Source organism: Camarhynchus parvulus, chromosome 2 (assembly GCF_901933205.1).
Source record: "Camarhynchus parvulus chromosome 2, STF_HiC, whole genome shotgun sequence".
Classification (NCBI taxonomy): Eukaryota; Metazoa; Chordata; class Aves; order Passeriformes; family Thraupidae; genus Camarhynchus; species Camarhynchus parvulus.
Genome location: NC_044572.1, coordinates 44,949,577 through 44,973,749, shown reverse-complemented (window position 1 = coordinate 44,973,749; position 24,173 = coordinate 44,949,577). Strand labels below are relative to the sequence as shown.

The 24,173-nt window shown below is 37.9% G+C and overlaps 1 protein-coding gene across 5 annotated transcripts in view; it reads left to right on the top strand.

Annotated features, from left to right (window-relative positions):
• Positions 1-24,173, top strand: part of TRAK1 (trafficking kinesin protein 1) — a 117,099-nt gene that overhangs the window by 86,864 nt on the left and 6,062 nt on the right. For 3 of the 5 annotated variants that reach the window (XM_030944051.1, XM_030944052.1, XM_030944050.1), the window contains 10 exons: positions 269-377; positions 2,142-2,220; positions 2,613-2,743; positions 3,255-3,329; positions 4,555-4,692; positions 6,314-6,390; positions 8,372-8,608; positions 9,734-10,050; positions 14,271-14,600; positions 23,233-23,335. In XM_030944051.1, the coding sequence (XP_030799911.1) occupies positions 269-377; positions 2,142-2,220; positions 2,613-2,743; positions 3,255-3,329; positions 4,555-4,692; positions 6,314-6,390; positions 8,372-8,608; positions 9,734-10,050; positions 14,271-14,600; positions 23,233-23,335 (1,596 nt within the window). The remainder of the gene's footprint in view (positions 1-268; positions 378-2,141; positions 2,221-2,612; positions 2,744-3,254; positions 3,330-4,554; positions 4,693-6,313; positions 6,391-8,371; positions 8,609-9,733; positions 10,051-14,270; positions 14,601-23,232; positions 23,336-24,173) is intronic. The other 2 variants (XM_030944049.1, XM_030944053.1) reach the window with 1 other exon arrangement.

Sequence of the window (24,173 nt, the reverse complement as noted above, 5' to 3'; positions counted from 1 at the left end):
GTAGTAACATGGTTTCTTTTCTCATAACCTTGGCTGAACAGCTTTTCCATAGGAAATGTGCAAAATAATAAATAACATTTTAAAATGTTCTCTTTTGAAATCCACTGCAAATTTATTGCTGCCCAAAAGTAATGGCATGAGTAAGCTCATAATAATAAGTAATTCATGTGGCTCTGTTTGCTTTTGAGACCTGTGTTTGTCTGTGCTTCTGTAAGATTTGCCATAATATATGTAAAAATTATTTTAAATTGTTGCTTTCCCCTACAAGGCTGAAGAGGAATGAATCGTCCTCCTCCGTCCAGAACTACTTTCATTTGGACTCTCTTCAAAAGAAACTCAAGGACCTTGAAGAGGAAAATGTTGTGCTTAGATCTGAGGTGAAGTTGCTCCCTTTGTTTTGCTTAATATAGTTGTTTATCTAAATGTGGAACAAAGGTATTAAGAAGCTTGTATTAAAAGCTGAGAGTCTAACTAAGAGTATAATTCCACATATAACAGATCTCTCTGTGGTTGTTTAATCACCATCCTTTATCCTTTTAAATGAAGGAAAGGCTGAAATGTGGAAGCTACATAGAATCACAGAATTGTTTAGGTTGGAAAAGAGCTCTAAGGTCATTGAGGCCAACCTTTGACCAATCAATACCTTATCAACTAGACCAGATCCCTGAGTGCCATGTCCAGTCCTTTCTTGAACACCTCCTGGGACAGTGACTCCAGCCCATTCCAATGTCCTATCACCCTTTCTGTGAAGAAATTCTTCCCAAAATGAAGATACATGCAAAGCAATGTTTGTGCAGTAAGAATGTGCAGGAGCATGGACAGATTTTGGAGTCCAGGATTGCACTTTGAAACAGGTTGTAAAGGCCTGACCTGGCAGATACATGTGACTTGAGCTGCAGATCTCAAGTTTGTAGGCTGGCATGGTCCCTGATACCAATTCAGTATTTGTCAACATGCAAATTTCTTGCATTACATTTCTTCATTTTGTGCTTCAAGTCAAGGCAGTTAATATTTTAAATTGAATGTACTTCTCTTTATTTCCTATAATATTCTGTTGTTTCACAGAGGACACAGGTTTTTAAAGTTTAATAATTGAATATGAAGTGAATAATTGTATATTTTCAAACCAACTTTTAAACGTGGGAGCATGTTACCACTTTGCAAACATGTAGCAGAGTATAGCAGGAGAGATACTTTTGCTCTAAGAGTGAATATATGAAAACAAAATGTTTCTACCATTTTCCACTGCAAATGCAGGGCCCATTGTAAATAGGTAGTGCCACACCTTTGCACAAGACACCAGGTAATGCAGACTGCTGTGCTCTTAACTGAGAAGGTGCACAAGGAAGATGATCTGAGAATAATGAGCATTAGAACTGAGAAAGACACTGCATCAGGATCTCTGGGGTAGGAAACCCCATGCAGCACTGCCTTCCCATCCAGGGAGATGAAGTCTGTGCCAGCAAGACACAGGATGAAGCCAAATCTGAAACCTGTGAGCTGTGCAGTTCTCTGTAGATGCAGTCTGTGGGTGTCTGTGCATGCCCCCAGCTTTGGGAATAGATTACAGACGCACCGAGGTGGTGCCAGACAGAACCAGCTGGCTGCAGCCATGCTGATCTTGGCACTCCCAGAGTCAGAGTGGAAAAGACAAACCAGGGAAGGAGGTTGCATTAAGGTTTTTTGTGGGTTATAGTGCCAGAACTTTTAAAATAGGATCAAATAGCATGTTTTTTAAGTACCTGAATGTTTAATTCAGTTGTTTAAACCAAGCATTTCTTTAGTTTTTGATGATACCTAGCTTTGCTCTGTGACCAGATCAAGTTCTGTGTGCTAGTGTTTTGTATGTCCAAGCCTTTCTTTTTCTTCTTACTTCTAGTGCAAAATACACAAGTGACATCTAGTGGGGATATGGTGATAATGATGCAAGTTTCTCCATACAGTAATGTCTCTGCTGAGTGTTCACCTGGCCTCTTTTTCCAGAACATGTGGGAGGACAGGCAAAAACTGTAGTTTCTCACTGTCTTCCTGAAGGAGTGATTAGAATAGCTTGTCTTTCTGAAGCAGATGGAAGTGCAACAACAGACTGGCAAAGAACAAATGTGCTAATGTAGCATATTTGATGTGGATTTCTTGAACAGGCCTGTCAGCTGAAGACTGAAACAATTACTTATGAAGAGAAAGAACAACAACTTGTCAATGACTGTGTAAAAGAGCTAAGTATGTGCCTACTTCTTTATACTTTTTTGAGATAAGTCAGTAAAAATCCAAAACAGATCAGTCAGTCATGTTTTTCAGTGGTAATTATTTTCCTTTTGTAAATGGTTATGAGGAGAAAACTTCTGGGCTGAAATTTCACAGCAGAAAATGTTGGCTAAAAGCTAAATCTTTCTCATTTAAAAATAGTTTTGCATTGAATGTGTTCAGTCTTCTTTGCAGCATGAGCACTTGATGCCTTTCTGGTTTTGTGTCCTACTGTGTTTTTCAAAAATACCTTACTGTGAATTGGGGGTAGGATTCTGCTGAAGCAAGTGATGTTCTAAAAGAACATCTTTATGCTTACTTTTCTGATTTTGGGTTTGTGATGTTAATTGTAATTACTTATCTTAAAGGGGATGCAAACATCCAGATTGCCAATATCTCTGAAGAGCTAGCAAAGAAAACTGAAGATGCTGCCCGACAGCAGGAAGAAATCACTCATCTTCTCTCTCAGATAGTCGACCTGCAGAAAAAGGCAAAAGCTGTAAGCAATCCAGTTGAGAGACTACTGTTGTTATTTGCTGCTAATGTAACTGGAGGACAGATTAAAATCCTCTCTGTACTAGAGCCTAAAGGAAATATTCCACCTTCCTTATGTGGATGACCTTGTTTGGTGTTTAATATTTGGCATACTTGACTAGAAAGCATCAATTTATTAAAAGATGCATAGATGGTTTCTCAAATGCAATAGTTAAAATTATTTTAAATATTAGATACAAAACTCTGCTCTGAGTTATGTTGGTGAGACAAGACTGTCAGTGCAAGTATTTCAGTGGGCACATACTTGTTTGGAGGTTCATTTAGCAAGGTACATTCTAATGCTGTGTGTTCTTGTGTTAACATTATAAATGTTTTTAAACTAATGTGTAGATTAATATTGCTGTGAAGGAGAGGTGAGAAAAGTTACAATGTTCCTACTTACCTGTAGTATATATGATAACAAATATCACAGGACAAAACATCGTAGTATTTCTAACATTTTTGGCATATTTTAGTGTGCAGTTGAAAATGAGGAACTTGTCCAGCATCTGGGAGCAGCTAAAGATGCCCAGAGACAGCTCACAGCAGAGGTGAGTACATTACTTAATAATACAATAATTTAGTAGCCAAGCAATGTCTGTTCACTTTGCCTTGAGAGGTTTCGTCCGAGTTGGATCAGAAATATTAAATAGTTTTGCCTGTGTATATGGAATGAAGGAAGATTTATGTTCCTAGTAGAGCTCAAACCCTTTTCATTCCTATTCTCTGCTCCTTCAAGTGACACACATTTTGAAACACAGAGACTTATGGGCTGTACAGGAAGACCTTTAGAGGTTGACTTCTCTAGGCTGGCCATTTCAGCCTATTTTAACTAGTGAGATAACATGGAAGAGCTCATTGATACTCTGTTTGTTCAGTGTATAAACATAAGACAGTTCAGTATTTCTGGTTGTCTTATGGGTGCTACATTCGCATGAAAGAAAATGGACAAGATGAATGAATAGAGCTTTATCCCTTTAGGATGTGTCTTGCACTTGCACTACTAAGTGATGAAGGTGGGAATGGCCATAGAAGCTTTTCAGTGTGTGGACCTTTTCTATCTGTGGTGCTCAACAAAGATTGGGCTCATGCCTCACCATTGCTTTCTTAGGAAAGAAAATGAACCAGATCTCTTCGTCTAAACCAAATAGCTTATTTTTATGAAAGTTGGAATGTGGTGTTTCAGACTTCAGCCCCTTTGCCAAACTTAGTTGAAGTGGCTGATGAACTCAAAAGCTGTGAGGGCACACAGACATCTGTAGACAGAGTGATTACACAAGATGTGTTTCCTGACAAAGCTAAAAATAAGGCATAGTCTTAGGCTGTTGAAAGCTATATGTGTATATGTATGTTTGCATGAAAATCCTGGCTTTATAATTCCTAAGTCCTTTGGGCCATTGTGGAATGTCTTGTCCTCAGACCATGGTGTTTGCCGCTGTGGTCATCATGGCAGTGATTAAACACTAAACCTGATCAGACGAAAGATACTTTTTTAGCTCTGTGTGTTCTCCTTGACAGTGGCTTCACATGGAAGAAAAGGAAGGAAACGGAGCAAACAGTTCCTTCCACATTGTTACCCTCCCTGCCTGCCTTCCCATCACTAATCCATGTTATTAATGATCCTCTAGTGATACCCAGTTGTTGGGGATCAATTCCTTTGAAGTGGAATATTCTTCCCTACACCGTTATTGCTTACCAGTATTAAAAAAAAATTGGAGGATTTTTGTGGTTATAGTCCAGCCCTTAAGGTCTTGGGCTGTTTTCTCTATGTTACAGTTGCGAGAGCTGGAAGACAAGTATGCAGAGTGCATGGAAATGCTTCATGAGGCTCAAGAAGAGCTGAAAAACCTTAGGAACAAGACAATGCCAAATGCTATATCACGTCGGTACCACTCCCTTGGTCTCTTCCCTATGGTAAGCAGATTTAAGGGAAAACCTGCACACATCAAGCAAAGGAAGTGTGTTTGCCTCTGACTTACAGCTTCAGGGATAGGATGCTGGGTCTGACATAAGCGTGGGTGAAATGTCTATTTGCATAGTCTTAAAGGCTACCTGAATGATCGGTTTTGCAAACCTAGTTCTGAAACAGTGGTGCTGTGCAGCTCTGCTGCAGTGTTACATACAGCCTGCAGCTGGGTGTGCTTATGCTGTGAAACCTGGTTAACAGATTAAGCATTAACAGGTTCTTACACACTTCTGTACATCTTTGTTAGGCATCTCTTGTACTGTGGTGGCTGATGTTCATTAGGACCTTCCTGCTTGTCTTCAATATCCTTGGAGATAAAACTTCCTAATAACATAACTATAGTTTCCAGACACGGCATCTTTCTCGTCATTTATGATATACATTTTAGTTCTTCAGTCTAAACCTCTGAACAGGGTTAAAAGCATAACTTCTTGTTTCATAGTGACTGAAAATTCAGTCATTCATTAAAAGAATGTTAGTTGCTAATCTGTATTATGGCAAAAAGTTATGGTGGTTTCACTGGTGTTATCAACTTCCTTTACCTGATTTCATGTGATTATGACATTTAAAACTCAGGAAATATGCAGTACCCTCAATGAAATGAAACAAAAAGAGTGGATAAGAATGTGTGCAGTGACTTGCTCTGCTTGCCTGTGTATCTCTAAAGTAGTTATATTACTTCTGAAGGCAATAGTAGCAGTGACTCTTTTGAAATACATTAATGTAATCATGCAGCAAAATCTGGCCTGCCTTGTCTTACTGCTGAAGAAGAACACATTTTACTTGCGCTCACAAGAAGTAAATTGCCCACAAAAGCTTAGCTTGCCTTTCTGTGCTCCCCTCTGAGACTGAACACAGGCCAAATTAAAGTGCAGACGTTTAATAATACAAGTTGTGCTTGCAAAAATAATACAAATCGTGCTTGCACAAATACAGCTGAAAGCTGTGGAAAGTATGCTTGTGCTGAGATAGGTTTATATGTGTTGTGTGAAAATGATTTTCAAATGTTGAATCATGGGACAAAAGATCATTTAGGTTCGCTAATGTTTGATACTTAAACCCTGCACCCAGCAGTAAAATTTAGTGACCAGCTACAGAAAGCTGATGGCCTGCTACCTCTAACCTTACGGAGAAAGTATATAGTGCTTTATGCCAGGAGTCATGTCATTTTTGTGGATGGGTGGATAATGCAGTGGGTTTTATGTTTATTCTAAATGAGAACATAAAAAGCAAAACTTTATACATAAAAGGTGAGCATTACTGAGTATGGAATTCAGTCTGGGTAGCTGGATCATGTTGTTGCCTGCAATGCTTTTTTAAGGTTGTTTGGCAGATATTATGTATCATCAGATGGTACATACTGCAGGAAAATGAAGCTAAGTCATATTTTGTCAGTACTTGAAATACCTACATTAGTTTTCCAGTCATTTTTCTTATTTAAACCTTCCTTTTTTCTTCTAGAAATACTCTTCATTATTTATTATTTTGTATAAGTAATTTATTATTTTCATTCATGACAACCTATTAATGCTATGATATTTGTTTCTCTCTTGTGCTTATTTTTAACAGGATTCTTTGGCAGCAGAGATAGAAGGGTCAATGAGGAAAGAACTGCATTTGGATGAGCCCGACTCTCCTGACTTGGCGTATGACTGAAAACAATTGGTTCCTAATTGATTGGTTATATCTGAATTTAATTATTTGATAAGAAGAGAAAAAGAAGGAAATAGTTGAGCTAGATATTTAGAAAAAGCTATTTCTAGCTGCATGTGAATGATAGAGAGAAAGGAAAGCAAATTGCTTAGTTTTTGGGGCATTTTTATTTTCTCCTAAAGCTGCTAAAAGAAAACACCTATATACTGGCTTTGCTTTGTCTTGTAAATTTCTTTCCTCATTGGTGAGTGCTGAGAATGAGAAAAGGTTTGTTTTCTTGTGTGTTACCATGCTAGATTTCTTCAGGTACCAGTTAGAGGAGGAGTTCAAGTTCTTGGTGAGTTTTATAACATAAGTTACCAGGTTGATCTAATCCAGTTTTTACAGGAAGAACATCAGGGCAGTAAGGGATTTGGAATGGTTGGGTACTTAGTGTGATGCCCATTATGCCTGTGCTGAAGTTCTGTTGAATTAAACAAGAGAGTAGTTTGAAACAAGTTAAGTGCTTGCGACAGCCCCAAAGCTATAGATAGATACGGCTTGGCAGAAATGGCCTCCCTGATGCCAGTTGCACGTGTACTCCAATAGGTTTATCTCACAGATTTGTACAAAGCATGGATTGTTTAATTTGAAATAAGTTAATCCAGTTTACAGGGTCTGTTACAGAAATGGAGTTTACAAAACAGAACAGTCAGGGAAGGTACAGAAACCTTCTAATTGCATTTACAAAATGCCTGATGCATACACTGTCCTTTTCTGAGCCTGAGCCAAGAACTGCAAATGAGGCTTTGACAGAGTGAAATGTTGGTTAGAAAAATCTAAGATCAGAAAGTTGTGAGCATGCTCAAACCCCATAGGATCCTTTCATCCTTTCAGTATAATCTAACTTAAAGCTAGTTTAACTTCTTTAGAATATCTTATTTACTTTGCCTGTACCAGAGGAGGATACTTTTTTTTTGGTTGCATGACTTGGCTTGGTTTTATTTATTTGTGCAGTGGTAGTAACTGCTAGGTCCATGGGACTATTTATTGATAAATACTCTTAGATTCAGCCTTATAACGATATACTGCTCTAGACCTGGAGCCTCCACACAAAGGGTGCAACTGTTGAGCACCCATGGACAGAAGGAAAGATATTTAAATTACATTAAATAGCCTAAGGCATGCAGTCACTGTTACAACCTGGCAGTGTTACCTTTCAGATAGAAGGAATGCGCTAGCCTTGTGTTCAGCCCTTGTTGAACTGTAAAATAAAGCAGTGGTGGCATTGCTACAGCATGATGTAGGGTAATTTTATTTTGTCAAGAAATTTCTGCTTCAATGTCATCTGATGTCAATCTTGAACCAGGTGAATGATGTTTGTTATGATATAAAGACAATAGTGATAAAGAATGAACTGTAGAAGTAGGTCAAATATTAGGTTTCCAGCCTTGACAGTCTCTCTCTCAAGTCCTGGTCCTTTTCTTTTAAGTACTATTTAAGGGGATTGGGAATTGGTTTCAGAGAGAAAAGATACAGGACTTGCTTGCATGGAGATACTCAGGAGAGTAAATTCAAACTCTCTTTTAAAATGGATTAGTTGGTTTATAGTTAAGAGTTGAATGGAGGTAAATTCTGGTTTTTAAAATCTCATTTTTACATAATGGCTTTATGGCAGTTTTAGCTGATGTACTGAAATGCTCTTTCACTTATTTTTTATTAGTATTTGAAAGAGTCCACACACATGATTGTCAAATATTCTGTCAAAAATATTCTAAGGTGATGGAAGAATTATGTTGATGGATTGAATGTAATGGCCAGACTGTAGCTAGTATGGGACCATATGCATACTACTTTACAGAACTATATACAAAACCAAAGTGTTTGATAGACCTGTGAATAGGAAGGGCTGTTAATAAGCTGTTACTTGTTTCTCTGTTCCTTCTCATGGTAATAAGTTATTGAGTGATTATTAACTGTGTGTGTGTTTTACAGGCATCAGAAGCGGGTCTTCGAGACGGTGAGAAATGTCAATCAAGTTGTCAAGCAGAGATCCATGACTCCATCACCAATGAATATCCCAGGCTCTAACCAGTCCTCTGCTATGAACTCAGTCATTTCTAGCTGTGTCAGCACTCCACGTTCCAGTTTCTATGGGGGAGACATCTCTAACATTATGATAGACAACAAGACCAATAGCATCATCTTAGAGACAGAGTCCTCGGACAATGGGTCAGTACCAGAGCACTGGAATTTGCTTTTGCTTTGTTTCTGACATAAAGGCAGTGTTCCTGTTTTCCTCCTTTTGTCTTATGCAGTGCAGTTATCACAGTGGCATACGTCCTCAAAATCTATTTTGTGCTTATAGTTTTTGGGCACTCAAGTTTATTTAAAAAATAAAGCTTTTAGAAAGTACTGTGTATTGATCAGTGTCTGCAACTCAGACCTGTTCTGAGATGCAACATCACCAGATGATGTAAAACCACCCTTTGTTTTTATGTGTCAACACTTAAAAATAATTACATTTTCACCATGTTACATAAATGCCAGGGAGTTCTGATTCCAGATGCAGCTACAGTTAATTGTTTTGATCCTAAAAATGAATAAAGTATGCATCTGTAGGTTACCTAATATGATAACTTATGAATGAAACCAACCAGAACTTTGTTTTTTTTAGCTACTTGTCTCTTCCCCCAGTACAGCTTCACACTATATGCTGTATATACTGTTCATTAAAATGGCTTAATATTTCAAAACAATATATATTTGTCAGTATAATATTAATAATAGGTATAATTTTTATAATATTTTAACATATATATAATATTATTAATATATAATAAGTATATTTTCTTGTGACTCACAAGAAATTATACTTCTTATATATTAATAATATTATAAATATACTTATTATATATTAATAATACTATAAATATATATACATATGTGGTGTTCTTACAGCAATTGCCCTTTAACATGGGGCCTGCTTACCTGAGTTTATATAACTGTGAGAGACACACAACAAGAAGACTACTCTCACCTCTTTGTAGGAGGAAGCTCTTAAGTAAAGTGCAGGTTTCCAACTAGGAGTTTCCAGGCAGGAAATAGGACTTAAAATTTTTACTATGGAAGAGAAACAAAAGACTGGTGTTTGCCTTTGAGCTCTTCAGATGAGGAGCAAGTTGTTCCCGGACACAGTAATATTAAGGTATTGGTGAGTGTCTCAAAACTCATGTGGAAGTTTTAGACTCAATGTTTTAGACTCAATGGTCATATGGAAGTCTAAAACATTGCTAAGAATATGTTTTTCCCCCCCTTTTTTTTTTTTTTTTTTCTGTGTCCCCCTTTATGTTTTAGAAATGAAGACAGGATGAAGAAGCCTGGAACTCCAGGGACTCCAGGCTCCAGTGACCTAGAGACTGCCCTGCGTAGGCTCTCCCTCAGGCGCGAGAATTACCTCTCGGAGCGCAAGTTCTTTGAGGAGGAGCAGGAAAGGAAGTTGCGGGAACTGGCAGAAAAGGGAGAAGTCCACAGTGGTTCCGTTACCCCCACAGAGAGCATCATGTCACTGGGAACTCACTCCAGATTTTCAGAATTCACTGGATATTCAGGAATGTCTATCAGCAGTCGCTCCTACCTGCCAGAAAAGCTTCAGATTGTGAAACCACTAGAAGGTGATAACAAAGGGCCTCGGCCTTTATCTGTTGTTATTAGTGACTCTTTGTGGTCCCTAATCCATCACCAGAAAGCAGGAAATCTTTGCAATACATATTCTTTTTACTTTAGAGACAGTACTCCACGCTGTTGGTTTGAGATCTTCTAACTAATATATTCTTCCACAAGCCTTAAAAGTGTTAGGAAACAATCCCAGCCAAAGCAGTAAAATCAATATTACAGGCCACACATGCACATCATCAGTGCAGCTTTACATCCGACCTAAATGTTACCATTTCATAATTGGAAAAGGAAGGTGGATAAGTCTGTGAAATCTAAACAGCTAGAGTTCTGTAAATTAGTATCTGGAAAGGCTGTTACCTACTTCATTTAGTCCAGTTGGTCTAATAAGACTGTTATAGTGATTCAAAATTATCTCTGGACTTAATGGGTTGTTTGAGTGGTCACATGATTCACTATGGCTTTGTGTTTCATGTGTGAAATAGGTGGGGATTTTTAAAGTCAAATTTCCTTCATACGTTGTCTCAGAAAAAGGCAAGATAGAGATAGATGGTAGTCAGGGCTAGAGCTGTATTTCAAAGTTCATTTCAATAGACTCTTTAAAAAAAGCTGTTAAAGCAAATGTAGTATAGTCTGCCTGGCTTTCTTCAGTTCTTTCAGGTTGTAGCTGGAAGTTAGTTGAGTCAATTCCTTCAGGTTTTAAACCAAATTAAGTTTCCCTGTAGTACTTCACAGATACACTAGGTAACATCATTTAGCTTTGGCTTCTCTCACTCTCTCTTTTTTCCTTTAACAGAACTCTTGTATTACATTGCATTGTGTGTGTTTTAATTGCAGAAGTTCATTTTTTTTCATCTGTTTAGAACAAATATATTTCATTTATAAGGAGCATATAGCATGACACGTACTCAGAAGCAAACATAAGCATTCTAATGTCCTGAAGAAAGTAATGTACTGTATCAATCTATTCAAATGAAACTATAGCCATAGCACACAAACCCATACTGTTGAGCAGATTTTAATAGTTTGTTTTCATGGCTGCTTTTAAATGGTCTTAAAAGTTCTTGTACCAGATGAGGGAAAGGATGATCCCACTTTGTTTCAGTTTCCAGTTGCTACCACTGTAATAGATTTCTGTCACCATCCCATTATATCTGCTTTTGTCTTCCAATAAACTCTTAAAGTCTTTATCATCTTTCTATCTGTCTGGGCTTTTTTTTTTTCCCTTGGTTTTGTTCAATGTTTTCACTGGGTCATTTCTCTCTTGAAATTATTGCACCTTTTAAAGTACTTCCCATGTTTGGTTTTAGATCTTATTTGTAGCATGTTTGTGTCTGCCTGTTTCATAAGTTTTGTGTTTGTTAACTTTTATTAACTAAATATCTTAATGATTTTGTTTTTCATTTCAGCTTAGTTTATTTTCTGAATATTTTTCATGTGCTTTAATTTTTTTTTCAACTTCATGGATGCCTACTGGGAAAAATAGTCTGCTGTACCTGCAGACTGCTATAAGTAGTTGTGTCTTTGGTTTTATTAGTGTTTTGGGTACTCATGTCAAAAAACAAAAAAAAAAAACTAGTTCTATAATAAATTTACTATAGGTTAATGACTTCTGCTCCTTTAAAGCAATCTTTTAAATACCCCAGAAAAAAAGTGGCAGAAGCACTAAGAAATTAATCTTTTGCCTTTAAAAATCAACACATGCTATCTTTTAGTCAAATGGGAGGATTGCTTGATGTGACTTGTTTTAATTATAGTCCAGTAGGATTTGTTTTGGTTTTTTTGTTTGTTTGTTTTAACTATGCACCTGTGACTCATTATGTCATGACCACAAAATGGCATTATCTGTAGGAAAACTAAAAACCGGGACTGACTGTGTCTTCACCCACTTCACTGCAATTGTAGGAGCAAAAAACACTATGAATTTCTAAGCTTTCTCTGATCCTCAAAGCCTATGTGCAATCATGCAGAGATACCAGGAATATAGGAAAAAAGTTTACTTCATTCATATATTTATTTTGTTCTTATATTCGTTCTTCCTTCAGTGGCATGTCCCACTATTACACAGTAACTGTTTCTGATAATTTACAAAACCATCTGCTAGGAACTTGGGACTGAATGTAGGCCAAAGAAGTGTTGTATTTCCCTCTTCTTTTGACTTCTGCAACTTTCTCTTTTTTCTTTTTATTGGGGATTTACAGTTGCTGGATTTCCTTGTACTTTTCTGTATAGGAAATTAAAGCTCCTTTGCACACATTTTATGAGAACAAGGTTAGGCTCAGGTATATCTTGTTTATGAGGAGCTAAGGCCATTTTGATTTCTGTAGTTTCAATAGAAATGTTAAAGCTCAAAATGCAGACATTTTGGTAAATATATTTCCTATGGAAAAATATGAGACATATATTGAAAATGAAGTGCTTGTATTCTGCTGAGTTTATTTTAAGTATAGGTTTTGGTGTGCTTTAAGGTGAAAAATATTACATCTCCAGAAGCTAGCATGTAGAAGTTAATTAACTTTTTAATACCTGCATGCAGTGCAGAAAGAAATTTTTATTTCCTTTGTTCTTTAATTCTTGGAGTAGACTGACAGAAAACCTCTTCTCCTAGGTTAAGGCTTGACAATATCTATCACTTCTTCACATTCTTGGGTATTCCTTTTATATAAAAGGAAAAACTTGGCCTTTGTGGCAATTGAGAAATAAATACAAGTTATAAGGATGTCTCTTCTCTCATTTTGGGGTTGTAAATAGTTTCTACTTCTTGAGCCTCAAGGGTGCAAATTTTCTCTAATCTCTCTAGATTTATTAAAATAAAAGCAAAAAAAAGGTAGGGTCATTAGCCAAAGTAATCTAGCAGAGCCATTTATTCTGAGCTAAAAATTACAGATCTTAAAAAGTGAGATAGGCTTAATTAAAATGCCACCCATTGTTCCCAGTCATTCTAGAGAAAGAGTTTTTTCCCTGTTCACTTCCTATTTACAGTAAGCTTCCTCAAGTGCAGTATTTGAAATGGCAATTTTTCTCATTCCATACGATTTTTCTCAGATTGAAAATGTATATGAGAGCCACCCCTTCTCTAGTTATTACAGTTGTTTAAGCTTTTACATACACCATGTAACTAATTGAATATTCTTGGACTTTGAATATGGGTGAGACATTTGTGTGCCAGCTTGTTGAACGAGTGGGTATTTCACTTTGCAGAGAGGGAACAGGAAAAAGACTGCAAGAACTGCTGTGATTTGCAGGCAAAGGTGAAAAGAAGGATGTTTTGTTTGTGTCATAGGACTTGTGTGATTTTAAGTCACATTTTCCAACACAGTGAAGGTGGGCACACAGAAAAATGCAGGCCCCAGTGTTTAATTGCTACTTGAGGAATCAAATAAATTCTCCCTTGATTACACTGGGTCCATCTTGGTGTATATATGAATTTCTCCTGATCCATTGCTGTTTCTGACTGTCTCCTATTAAACCTTGAATATTGAATGCTCTTCTCTGTGAAATGCACCTCCCTTTTCAAAACATTTCTCTGCCCAGGATGAAGCTACAGGTACAGTAGCATTTAGTTATGTAGTAGTTGAATTCCTGTAGCATAGGGCCCACACAGGTACTTGGCCTTGATGTGTAGTTCAGAGCTGTGTATCTGCTTACACGTGTCTGAAGTTGGTGGGGTTTTCTAACGTATGGTAAAAGCTAAAATTGCTGTGCAGTCTGTGTGACTACTGTCCTCCTGTTAGCCACTGGCAGAAAATTCTGGCATGTTTTCAGCACTTGTCTTAGTTTGAGCTTGATGTGGGAATATGTGGTATATGTTCCTCTTAGAGCTTTCTGTGATGGTGCTCAGATCAACTGCTACAATGTAAATTCTTTCTTCTCCTGCTTAATCCTGTGAATTGAAGTGGATGAGGATATTTACAGGGAGGGGATGTACACAGGCATGTACAAGCGTGCACAAGCGTGCACAAGCGTGCTGCTTCTCACCACCAGGCTTTGCATAAGTGCTGATGTGATCAGTTTTTTACACACTGGTGTGGAAATGCTGAAGTGTAGGTGAAGCAGTTTTGTGCTGTAGCATGTCTCCCTAGATGCATTGAACCCAGAACCATTAAAGGTTTGGAGCTCCCAAACCTTTGGTCTTCTGGATAAATTAAGTGGGACTTTGTGTTTTAGGTCCTGGATTGCTTACTAATTGATTTTGGTTGTCTTTCTGTTCCCTTTCAAGGTTCTGCCACTTTGCACCACTGGCAGCAGCTGGCTCAGCCTCACTTGGGTGGGATCCTGGACCCGAGGCCCGGGGTTGTCACTAAGGGCTTCAGGACCCTAGACCTAGACCTGGATGAAGTGTACTGCCTTAATGACTATGAGGAAGATGAGACAGGTGACATTTCTTACAAGGGCCTAACTACCTCGACGCCAGTTCAGCACACAGAGACCTCAGGTGAGAGGTCACAAGCACAAGTGACTGTTTCAGAGAACAAGAATAACCCCCGCCAATCTCAGGCTTTCACAGAGGAGATGCAGGAGCCCGCGACTGACGATGATGAGGGGTCTGGTGAGGGAAACTCATTAAGTCCAGTAAAACTGACATCTTTACAGGATTTTGATTACTGGGCCATTCTCACGTCTCTTCAGAACAGCATTCATAATATTGCTTTGTGTGTAGCATCTGCACGATAGTGCGTGCAGTGGTTAGAACATAACCATTCTAACGTTGGCTCAAAAATCGTTCCTTTGATAATCTTTTAATTTGTTTTTCAGTAACAGCATCTGTGGTCAATATTTTACTCTATTTTGATAAGAGAAGGCTGCTAAAAGGAAGTGGTTCATTCACAAACCTTTGTGTGGCATGTATTCAATTTGTGTGTGTATTTAGCGCACTCTTAAGTGTGTGTAATGTACAGATTACATATGTTTTGTATTGCTCTAGTGCAGATACTCTTCTGACAGTTCATAAGAGGTGATGCCATGTTTTAGATGTTTGTACTTTGGGAAAAAAACAAAGACTAAATGATTGGTGCACTAAAGGTGCCTCCATCTTGCCTTTGCTGAAACAAATGGAGTGCCTTGAAAACCACCAAAGAAATTCTGGAAGTTTAATTCACTTACCTCAGATACCATTACCTGTTTTTAAAGTCTTTCTGAGATAAAGAATTAAGGGAATGTTTTTGTGCAGTCACTAATAACATTTCCCTTACTCTTTCTCCACCACACTATTAAACCCCGTCCTTCCTATTTATACCATATTAAGACATAAACATTTTTAAGTGACACAGTACTGCATGAATTATTAGATACTCTGAACTGACACTAGCAGTCTATTATTGCACAAGATTACAGATTCTCAAGACTATAGATATGTTTTGAGTTTGTGTGGTTTCTCTCTTAGGATTTGGGGGTTTTTGTTTTAATAAGCTATATAGTCTTCATTAAGATTTATCTCTGGTAAAGAATTATATTTAGTCAAGAATCAGAAAATTGCCAGAACCCCTTTTTTTCCAGACTTTTTTGTTTGTATAACTACTTTAAATGAAGACACTTCCTTCCCTCTCCTTTCTCTGGGATATATCATAATTTGATATTTGGCTGTTCTTTGGAAGATTAGATTGTCTCAGGGCTAAACAATAATATTTCTGTTATTATCATGACATGCAGAGTATCTTCAACTCTCACTGCAGTGGCAGTTCAGTGCTTTCAGATATTGAATATAAGCTACTTTCTACAGTCAGTTGTATTAAGGTTAAACTTTGAATCATGGAATCATTAATGCTGGAAAAGACCTCTAAGATCATTGAGTCCAGGCATTAACCCAGCACTGCCAAGTCCACCACTAAGCCATGCCCGCAAGTGCCTTATCTACAGATCTTTTAAATACCTCCTGGTGATACAACCACTTCCCTGGGCAACCTGTTCCAGTGCTTCAACATCCAAACCCTTCAACTTCCCTTTCCATTGGCAAAAGTTGTCCTTGTTCTAGGAGATCCCAGAAAGTTTAGATTATTTTTTATATTAATATGAAAATAAATAATGCCTCTTCAGGCAGTTGTGTACCATTTTGGATATTATCCAGGTTTTTATAATTTTGAAGAGTCTGAGTAACAACAGCAAGAAAAGCTGGAGATAAAAGAAACATGGACTGAAATAATCAAAGACTGAAATAACTGGCATTTTTAGGATTTAGGGAATAAAAGATTCAACAAAATATATTATTAATTTAAAAATGTGTGGCTGTAGAGAGGAAGGGAACAAGCAGTTCTTCATGAACTCAGAGCAGAGTAAATGTGGAAAAAACTGTTGCTTGGGTTACGTTTTTAAGAATTTTTTAACTGTAAGAATGTTCAACACAGGAACATGTCAAAAAAGTAAAAGACTCATTGTCATGGGCTAAACATAGATAAGGATATAGTTTAGTTCCTTGTTGGGTTTTTTTTAAAGAACAAATTAGTCTAACATTTCTGGGTAATAATTTGAAAGACTTCTTTCTTTCAAGTAGAGCAATAAAAGTAGGCCTGCTCTGTGTCTACAAACTGATAAGAAAGCCTAGTATTTAATTCCATTTTCTGTCTACATTATGATTTGAATAAAGGTCACTGGTTTTGAACCGGTTATTTACTGGTTACTGCTGACCTTTCCTGGGAAAAGTCTATTTAGACAGGGGTTTTAAGCAAATTCCCCACCTTATAAACTGACAAAGTAGATAAAATCAATGAAATAGCTCTAGCAATCTTATTTACCTTGTATTGTTTGCTGAGTCATTTTAATACATTACAGAAATAAATGGGTCAAAATTAATAACTTTGTGTAGAATGAACAAGTGCACTGAAAACTTTAATTTCCCATTCTTTTGCCTTCTTTCAAATTGTCCTCTTGTGTAGGATTTAGGAGTATCCATGAGCTGTCATATCACTATTGGTTGTGTTGCTCAAATGGAGTAAAGACACTGTGTCTGCTTTTTGTTGAAGCAATTTGTTAGGCGTTGTACAAGGAGGAGATGATTGTGGATTTTTTCAGAATAGGCACTTACTAATGGAGCAGTACTTCTTAACATCTGCAGTCTGCCCACTGAAGCACATCTTTTGGGAGAAGGAGGTGCATGCTTAGTTTATGAGTTTATTTTGTATGTAAATATTGTGCAGCCATTGCTTCTCATTGCTTCTCCTCAACATTCTTTCTTCTAGATTTCTCTGTAGGAAATTCCAGGGAGATAGGGATGTGTATGGACATGTGGCACCTCATCATGAGCCCATCATGAGTACAAGGTTACAACAACATTGCTTACCTGATTCCAGCTGGGAATCACTTCCAGTTGGCAACATACAGAACAAACTCTTGCTAGAGAATGTGAAGTAAAATAAAAAGGGAAGGAAAGAAAAAATTTGCGCACAATCTCTAGCAATAGTGCCTTTGCTTGTAATTCAGGATAGCTCCATTGTGGAAAAATCTCATTCAAGAGGTCTGTAAAAGTCAGAAGGTATCTTCTTACACTTGCTGTTGGCAGGCCATAAAGTGTACCAGTCTAGAGCTACAGGTCTTCTAGCCTCAGACCAAAAAGTCTTTAGTAATACAGTGCCTACAGGGACCTTCCCAGCAGGTGTAGATCATCTTAGTCTGTTGGGCAGGTTTCTGCTTCAGTTGGTTGTATGCTCTGAGGTTTGTATCTTGCCTTTTTTTGCACTGGATATGTTCTCTGTTACAGTACTTACAAGTACAATTCATATTGCCATTCTGTGTGAGCAGAGTGCTGTTCAAAATGAGCCCAAGCGCTTACTTTATCTTCTCGGCTCAGGAGAGCAAACACTGCTGGTGCCAAAAATATCTTGTAGCCAAAACAAGTGTATTCAGAACAATTGTGTTAGATGTTCTATTCTTGGTATAGTTAGAGTCAGAAATCATTCTGACTGAAATCATTCCTAAAAAAGGAAAAGTTATGTTCCTTGTGTTTTCTTGTCCGTATGTTGAAACCTGTAGTACCCACTGATCTATAAAACAGCTTCTTCACCATAAATGCATATTCTATCCCAATTATGGCACTGAACATTTCAGGAGAAGTTAGCACACATATGACATATGGTCTGCAGTTAGTCTGTTGGAGTCACGTACTGTGTGTGAGTAGAGTTAACTTTATGGAAGATTGCAAATTCCAAAGTTGCAGTTCTAGCCTAATACACAGGAGTAGGTTGAGTTTTGTGTATCACTTGTGTAGACTCGCAGCATCAGTGGGATTGTAGAGAAGTTACAGGACACTGTGTTCTTAAAATCATCTGGGACAAGTAACTTTTGCAGCACAAATTTTTTGTAACCTCAATATGTTTTTCCTGTTCTGTGAAAGAAACTATTATGTTATAAAACTGTACAGAATCTGTTTTGGAGGGAGGGGTTGTTGGGGCTGGCTTTTTGTTGGGTTTGTTGTGGTTTTTTAATTCGCCGGCTGTCATGTTTCCCTTAAACAAACAAACGAAACACCAGCCACTCAAAGCACTTAATAATGTTATGAATGTTCTAATTTTGAAGTTGGAAGGGCTACACTTGATGCAGTGTCTACTTAATTGCCTGCTAGTATTGGGTGCATAAAATGGTCTTTCAGTACTTGCATTTGTTAGTTCTGCTGATTGATTGCTTTGAATAGACATGTGCACAGCACTACAGGATCAGCGCTCTTGTACTTTATGCTTAGACCTTAACCATAATATGGAGGCTTTCCAAATAGAGGCCCAAAATCACAAGAACACATAATGAATGTATTATGTTTGAGTTGTTTTTAGCAGCATTACTACACATGCTTCTAAAAAGTTATCATTGTACAGAAAAGCAATAAATTCTGTAACTCTTCTTAGAACTAAGGTATTGATGCATATTTAAATATATTTTGCTTTCAAATGGCATGAGTATTTTCACAGTAATTATTTTTTTAAGAAAAGCTGTCAGCAGTTGCTTTCTATGCTGTTAAAATGCTTGAATTTTAATTTTGGCATCCTAGCCTGCATAAACTTATGTTGAAGCTACATTAAACACTTTGAAGTCTTTTTACACCTATGCTCAATGGTCATAAATGTGTGAGAAAGTGATCTCAGCCAGAAGAACACCCTGTCCAAAGAATACCTGCCTTTGTTCAGTTTTTCCACTCTTTCTGTTTCCAAAGGCAAAATAAACGAAAATTTTGGAAAATAAGATATTCAGAAAATAATTTTGTTGTTTAAGAAACATAACAAAAACAAAGCTCCTGGTGCAGACTATGAATTCCTGGAGGTTTTGAGTATTCAAGGTTGCACCTTTAGGAAAGCACCATGTTCACATTTTTCAGCTGTTGTTTTTATCACTTACCTCCTTCTTGTAGTGGTGATTCACCCAGGCATCAGATCCAGCTTAATCTATATTCCCCCTATTCTGTCAGCCAGGCATTTTCAGTACAGGTAGCACTGGATATCAGAGCTCTCACCTTTAGCCACCTGAAGGGGATGAACTCTCCTAAATCTAGGCACTACATGAAGCCATTGTCTTGTCTCGTGGGTCCTAGTGGGGTTTTGTGACCTAGTTTCCAGTAATTTCACCTCAACCAAGAATGGAATTAGTGGCACAAACTGGCAAAAGTGAAGTCCATAACCTGTATTCTAGCTGATCACACAGTAGGAAAAAAAGAGTCTCCTAATGGTCCTTCGTTATCCTCTTTTTAAAGCAGGCAGAACTTTTCTATTCAGCAATAAACTTCTAATGCTTTAAAACACCATCTGTTGCTCTAAGGATGCCTCAGTCTGATTGTCATTCCATCCCTGTTTCCACAGCCTGTGCTAAAGAGATGCCCTAATTCCAGTGCACTCTCTGCTCAAATAGTAGGGAACCAGGTTCCCTCCTTCTCTTGAAACATGCCAAAAAAAAAATGATGGAGTAGAGTGGCTTGCTTCACTGTTGTACTAAAGCATTAACTTTGTGCCAGTCTAGATCAAACCATCTCTAAAGATTTCCCAGCTTTTTTGAAGTTAATTTCCTAATGAATCTGTATGTGCCAGAATAGGTGTTTGTATAAAATGCAAGGCTTTATTGGTCACCTTGAGCTCTCTGCCTCCTCACTGTTATTTCAGCATAACAACAAATTTGAATTTTGATCCAATGGTACAAAAGTTAATGGCATCTTAGTATAGCTACCTCTTACAAATCTTCCTCAAACTTAATTTGTATGACATCTTCTTGTGGGTGGGGCAGGCCACTTGTTTACCTACTGTAACTTTGTACCTTCCTCTGCACAAGCTGGTTGAAAATCCAGTGAAAATGGCCTTTTGAGAGTTCCCTGGGCAGAAGTCATGTCCTGAACATACATATTTTGCTGTTTACACCTAGCAGAATGGCCCACAGGCTCTGAGTCCTGCAGCTGGATCTGAGACAGCTCTGAGACATAAAATCAGTTTTGTGTTTTGTGAGGAAAGTCTTGTTTGTTCTACCAGAAGATGGAGCTCTCTGCACTCAGTTTGACTGGAACCTGCCTTTCTTTTCTCAGTATTTTAAAAGGTGTTTTTACAATAGTGTTTGTACTTACAGAAGAGTCCCTTTCAGCTATGATGGTTTGCATTTTTCCATAATGCCTTTGAATTTTTTGAGAAAACTGAATAAGGTGAAGAATCATTAATTCCTGGGTGCTAAAACAGCAGAAATTTTAGGTTTAGATTTAATTTTAATTTACAGGGAAAATGCACTAACAGTTTGCACTGGGTTCTTGATGGATGAAATTACATGATGTTTCTGTAAATTTTGTTAAGCACTGAATTATGCACAGATTCTTTTTCATACAGATATGAAGCCTTGTTGTTAAACTACGACTACTTTGGAAAAGAGGGTACAAGTAAAACATTTGGTTTCAGACAGTTACATGCAGCACATGTTAATATCCAAGAGAACACTTTGATGTATGTAAATGGGAAGATAGTCTTTCTTATTAGAAAAATGTATTACTTCCTCATGAACTTATACCATCTCAGGAGATGACCATTCCTATGTAAAATTAGTAAATTAGAAATTAATAATTTTGTTTTTATTTGATAAACTTTGTTCATTTACAGCAACAGGTTCTCACTCTTTTTACTGTGTCCAAAGGATGGAAAATGCTACAGCAATATGATACAACCCATTGTTGACTGATGAAGGATGAAGCTGGTACAGGACTTTCTTAGTGGTATTTGAAGGGTGAAATACATCTTTGGAAATTGATAGATTTTTTTCATCACTTCAGTTTGTCTCTCTGATTAGAGCTAGTGACTTCTCTACTTTTAGCAGCCTTCTCCTATCTTTGACTCATTAATAGCAATGAGTCTTGCTTTTGCTAATGCAGCTATGTTTCTTCAATGTGCCTGTCTCCAATCTGAGGGGATGCCCAGTGGATATTACAGATGGGGAAAATGCACTGATTGTATTACAGCTATGTGCTTTGGGTTGAGCTTGCAATCTTAAACCGGCATTGCTTTATTCTGTTCTCTATTCATCATCCAGGGATAATTGTTTCTAATTGATTTATGTTAAAGTCCTGTGTTTCTCTAAATAACCAATCTTTTCATGTCCAGTTATTTGAGTTCTTTCTCCAGATTTTCTTATAACTCTCTACAATATGGAGAGAATCATGATTGCTAGGCTGTGCTCCCTTGTAATAGCTTTTTTAGTGCTCACACTAATCTCTAAAGCAACTGGATTCCTGAAGCATCCTAATTACCATCTCTGGAGGTGAAGTAGAGCTTGTTGTTATGTTATGCCGTGCTAACATTTGAGTGTGTTAACATGACACTCCAGTGGGTCCTCAGAAATATCCTTCTCTAATGTACAGCCCTACATTCCAGCGCTGACTAGAAGTTACCTCACACTGTTTGCTCAGCCACTTCTGCTTCCACTGTCCACACTGCCCATGCTCTACCCTTCCCACACTGCTTATCTGTGTTCTTAAAGGGCTATCTAACCACACACACTGTTTTGGAGCTGTGATACTTTATATGTGTAAAAGGGAACACAGCCACAATTAAGACTTGCCTTGCTTCTGCTGAGCTGCTCTGGGAGTTCAGAATGGTGTCTGGTCCAGCTGGTCGATCTGTCTGTCTTTTGCAATGTGTTCAGTAGTTGTGTACTGTGGTATTAAAACGTGGCTTAATCAGGGAATGGCTCAGAGGGTTGGGTAGGACTGGTGGGGAGGGAGCTGCACATGGTTTTTATTGTGCATGTCTTTTGACCACTGCTAAGTTTGGTTACTAAGTAAGAGAACCTATGCAATCATGATATCTTTGATGTAATATTTAACTCTGGGTGTTTTTCAACCAGCTTTTCAAATGCATGGCTCTTAAATTCTGTAGTTATTTTGCAGTGACTACAGCTGCATTATATAGCAGGTTAACACAGCCACAGAAGTATTTCTAGTAAGAGGAAAGAAGTTGGCCTAAGTCCTTCTTTTTTAAAACTAAGCTGTATTGCTTCTTTCCCAAATCACTGATCTATCACCAGAGTGGCAGTTTTACAGCCACATTTATTAGGAAATTTGCTTACTACACTGTCTACAAATATTCAAAAACTGCTATACTATGCAGCTGAGGACATACATTTTTAAAGAACCTAATCACACGCACAAGAGAAATGTCACAGATGTACAGTAGTGGATCCAAAAAACTACCACTTTCCATATTGTGGATATGAAAAGTCAGAGAAACAGCAATTAGTGTGTGTCCCTCCCCTCCCCACCCCAACAATCTGTATTCCCGTAGCATTAGCCAGATGGATCCATTACTGTGAAGTAATGGGGATACCTTTTTGTGGATCAATCTAAAAGCTGAAAGGCATAAGCATTTAGAAAATCCTGGTGCTTCTGAGCTGGTACTAGAAAATTTTGCTTGTAATTTCCCACTGATGCAAGTTGCTAGTTTAGATAAGGACTAGCATTTCAAGCACTGCCTGGCCTAAATTTGGCTTGAGCAAGACTTAATCTGCAGTGTTTGTGATCATGGGCAAGTTTCAGCAGACCTTTTTAGCACTGGCCTTGGAGTCCTAGAGGTGTTTCTTTTGGAGAACAAGTGTCTGTTTAACACTGTATATTTGGCCATTTCACTTTTCTGGCATTGATCCCATCAAGGTGCCTCATCACTTTTTGCATCTGTCTTATCAGCACACAGAAGTTTGGTTTCCCCCTTTTCTGTGTAAAATGCAAAGAATTTGCTTTTTTAATTTAGTACCTCATCCTGGGAAGTGCATGTCACAAACCAACTCCACCTTCACCTTCACCACCTGCCGCATTCTGCACCCCTCCGATGAACTCACACGAGTCACGCCAAGGTAAGGGATTCCTATGATGACAAAGCCTTCAGCTCTACCCTCTAAGCAAATGCAAAATAATACCATAAGCATAGGCATTGACTGCAGTGGTGAATTACCCACCAATTATTCCTCCTGTTTTGAGTTACCGCAGCCTGAATTTGGGAGGCATGTGTGATGTTTTAAAAAGCCAATCAAAGTTTCTTAAATTTTGTTGTCTCTAGTTAAGTTATTGCAGGATCAGACGTAACTATATTGGCTTCTGTTATCCAAACTGGGCTACTCCTCATCTTAGACTAGTTGTAGCTGTCATATGTGAATGCACAGGATGTAATCTCTTACCAAAAAAAGATGAGAGGTTTTTCCAGAGAGGAAGTCTAAATATTTCCTCTCAGAAAAAAAAAAAAAAGGGATGTGCAGTTTAAGAAATCCAGAACTACGTGAGGAATGGATGAGGACATATGCCTTAATTGGAAACAGGGAGATACCTACTTTGTTTCTTGGTGTAATTGTTGGAAATGAATTCATAGTTGCCAGACTGAAAGTAACAAGCTGGTGATGCAATAGCAATTGGCAGTATAGACACTGCATGCCCACAGAAGGCGTTCTGTGGCCTTATGGAAGGTGAAGATCTGAGAACCAGAGGTGGGTGGTATGAATTTCATACCTAAAGAGGAAGCTTTCCTCTCATTGCAAATCAGGATTTACAGAATGTTCTTTTCTGTTTATAAGGACAATGTCTCATTTCTTTCTGTGCCCCTTCCAGCTCCTCTGTGGGAGTGTACCACTGTATAGGTCCCTGTGCAGAGGTGTCGTGCCTACACTTGTTTAGACATGAGATAGGCACTGACTGCCTATG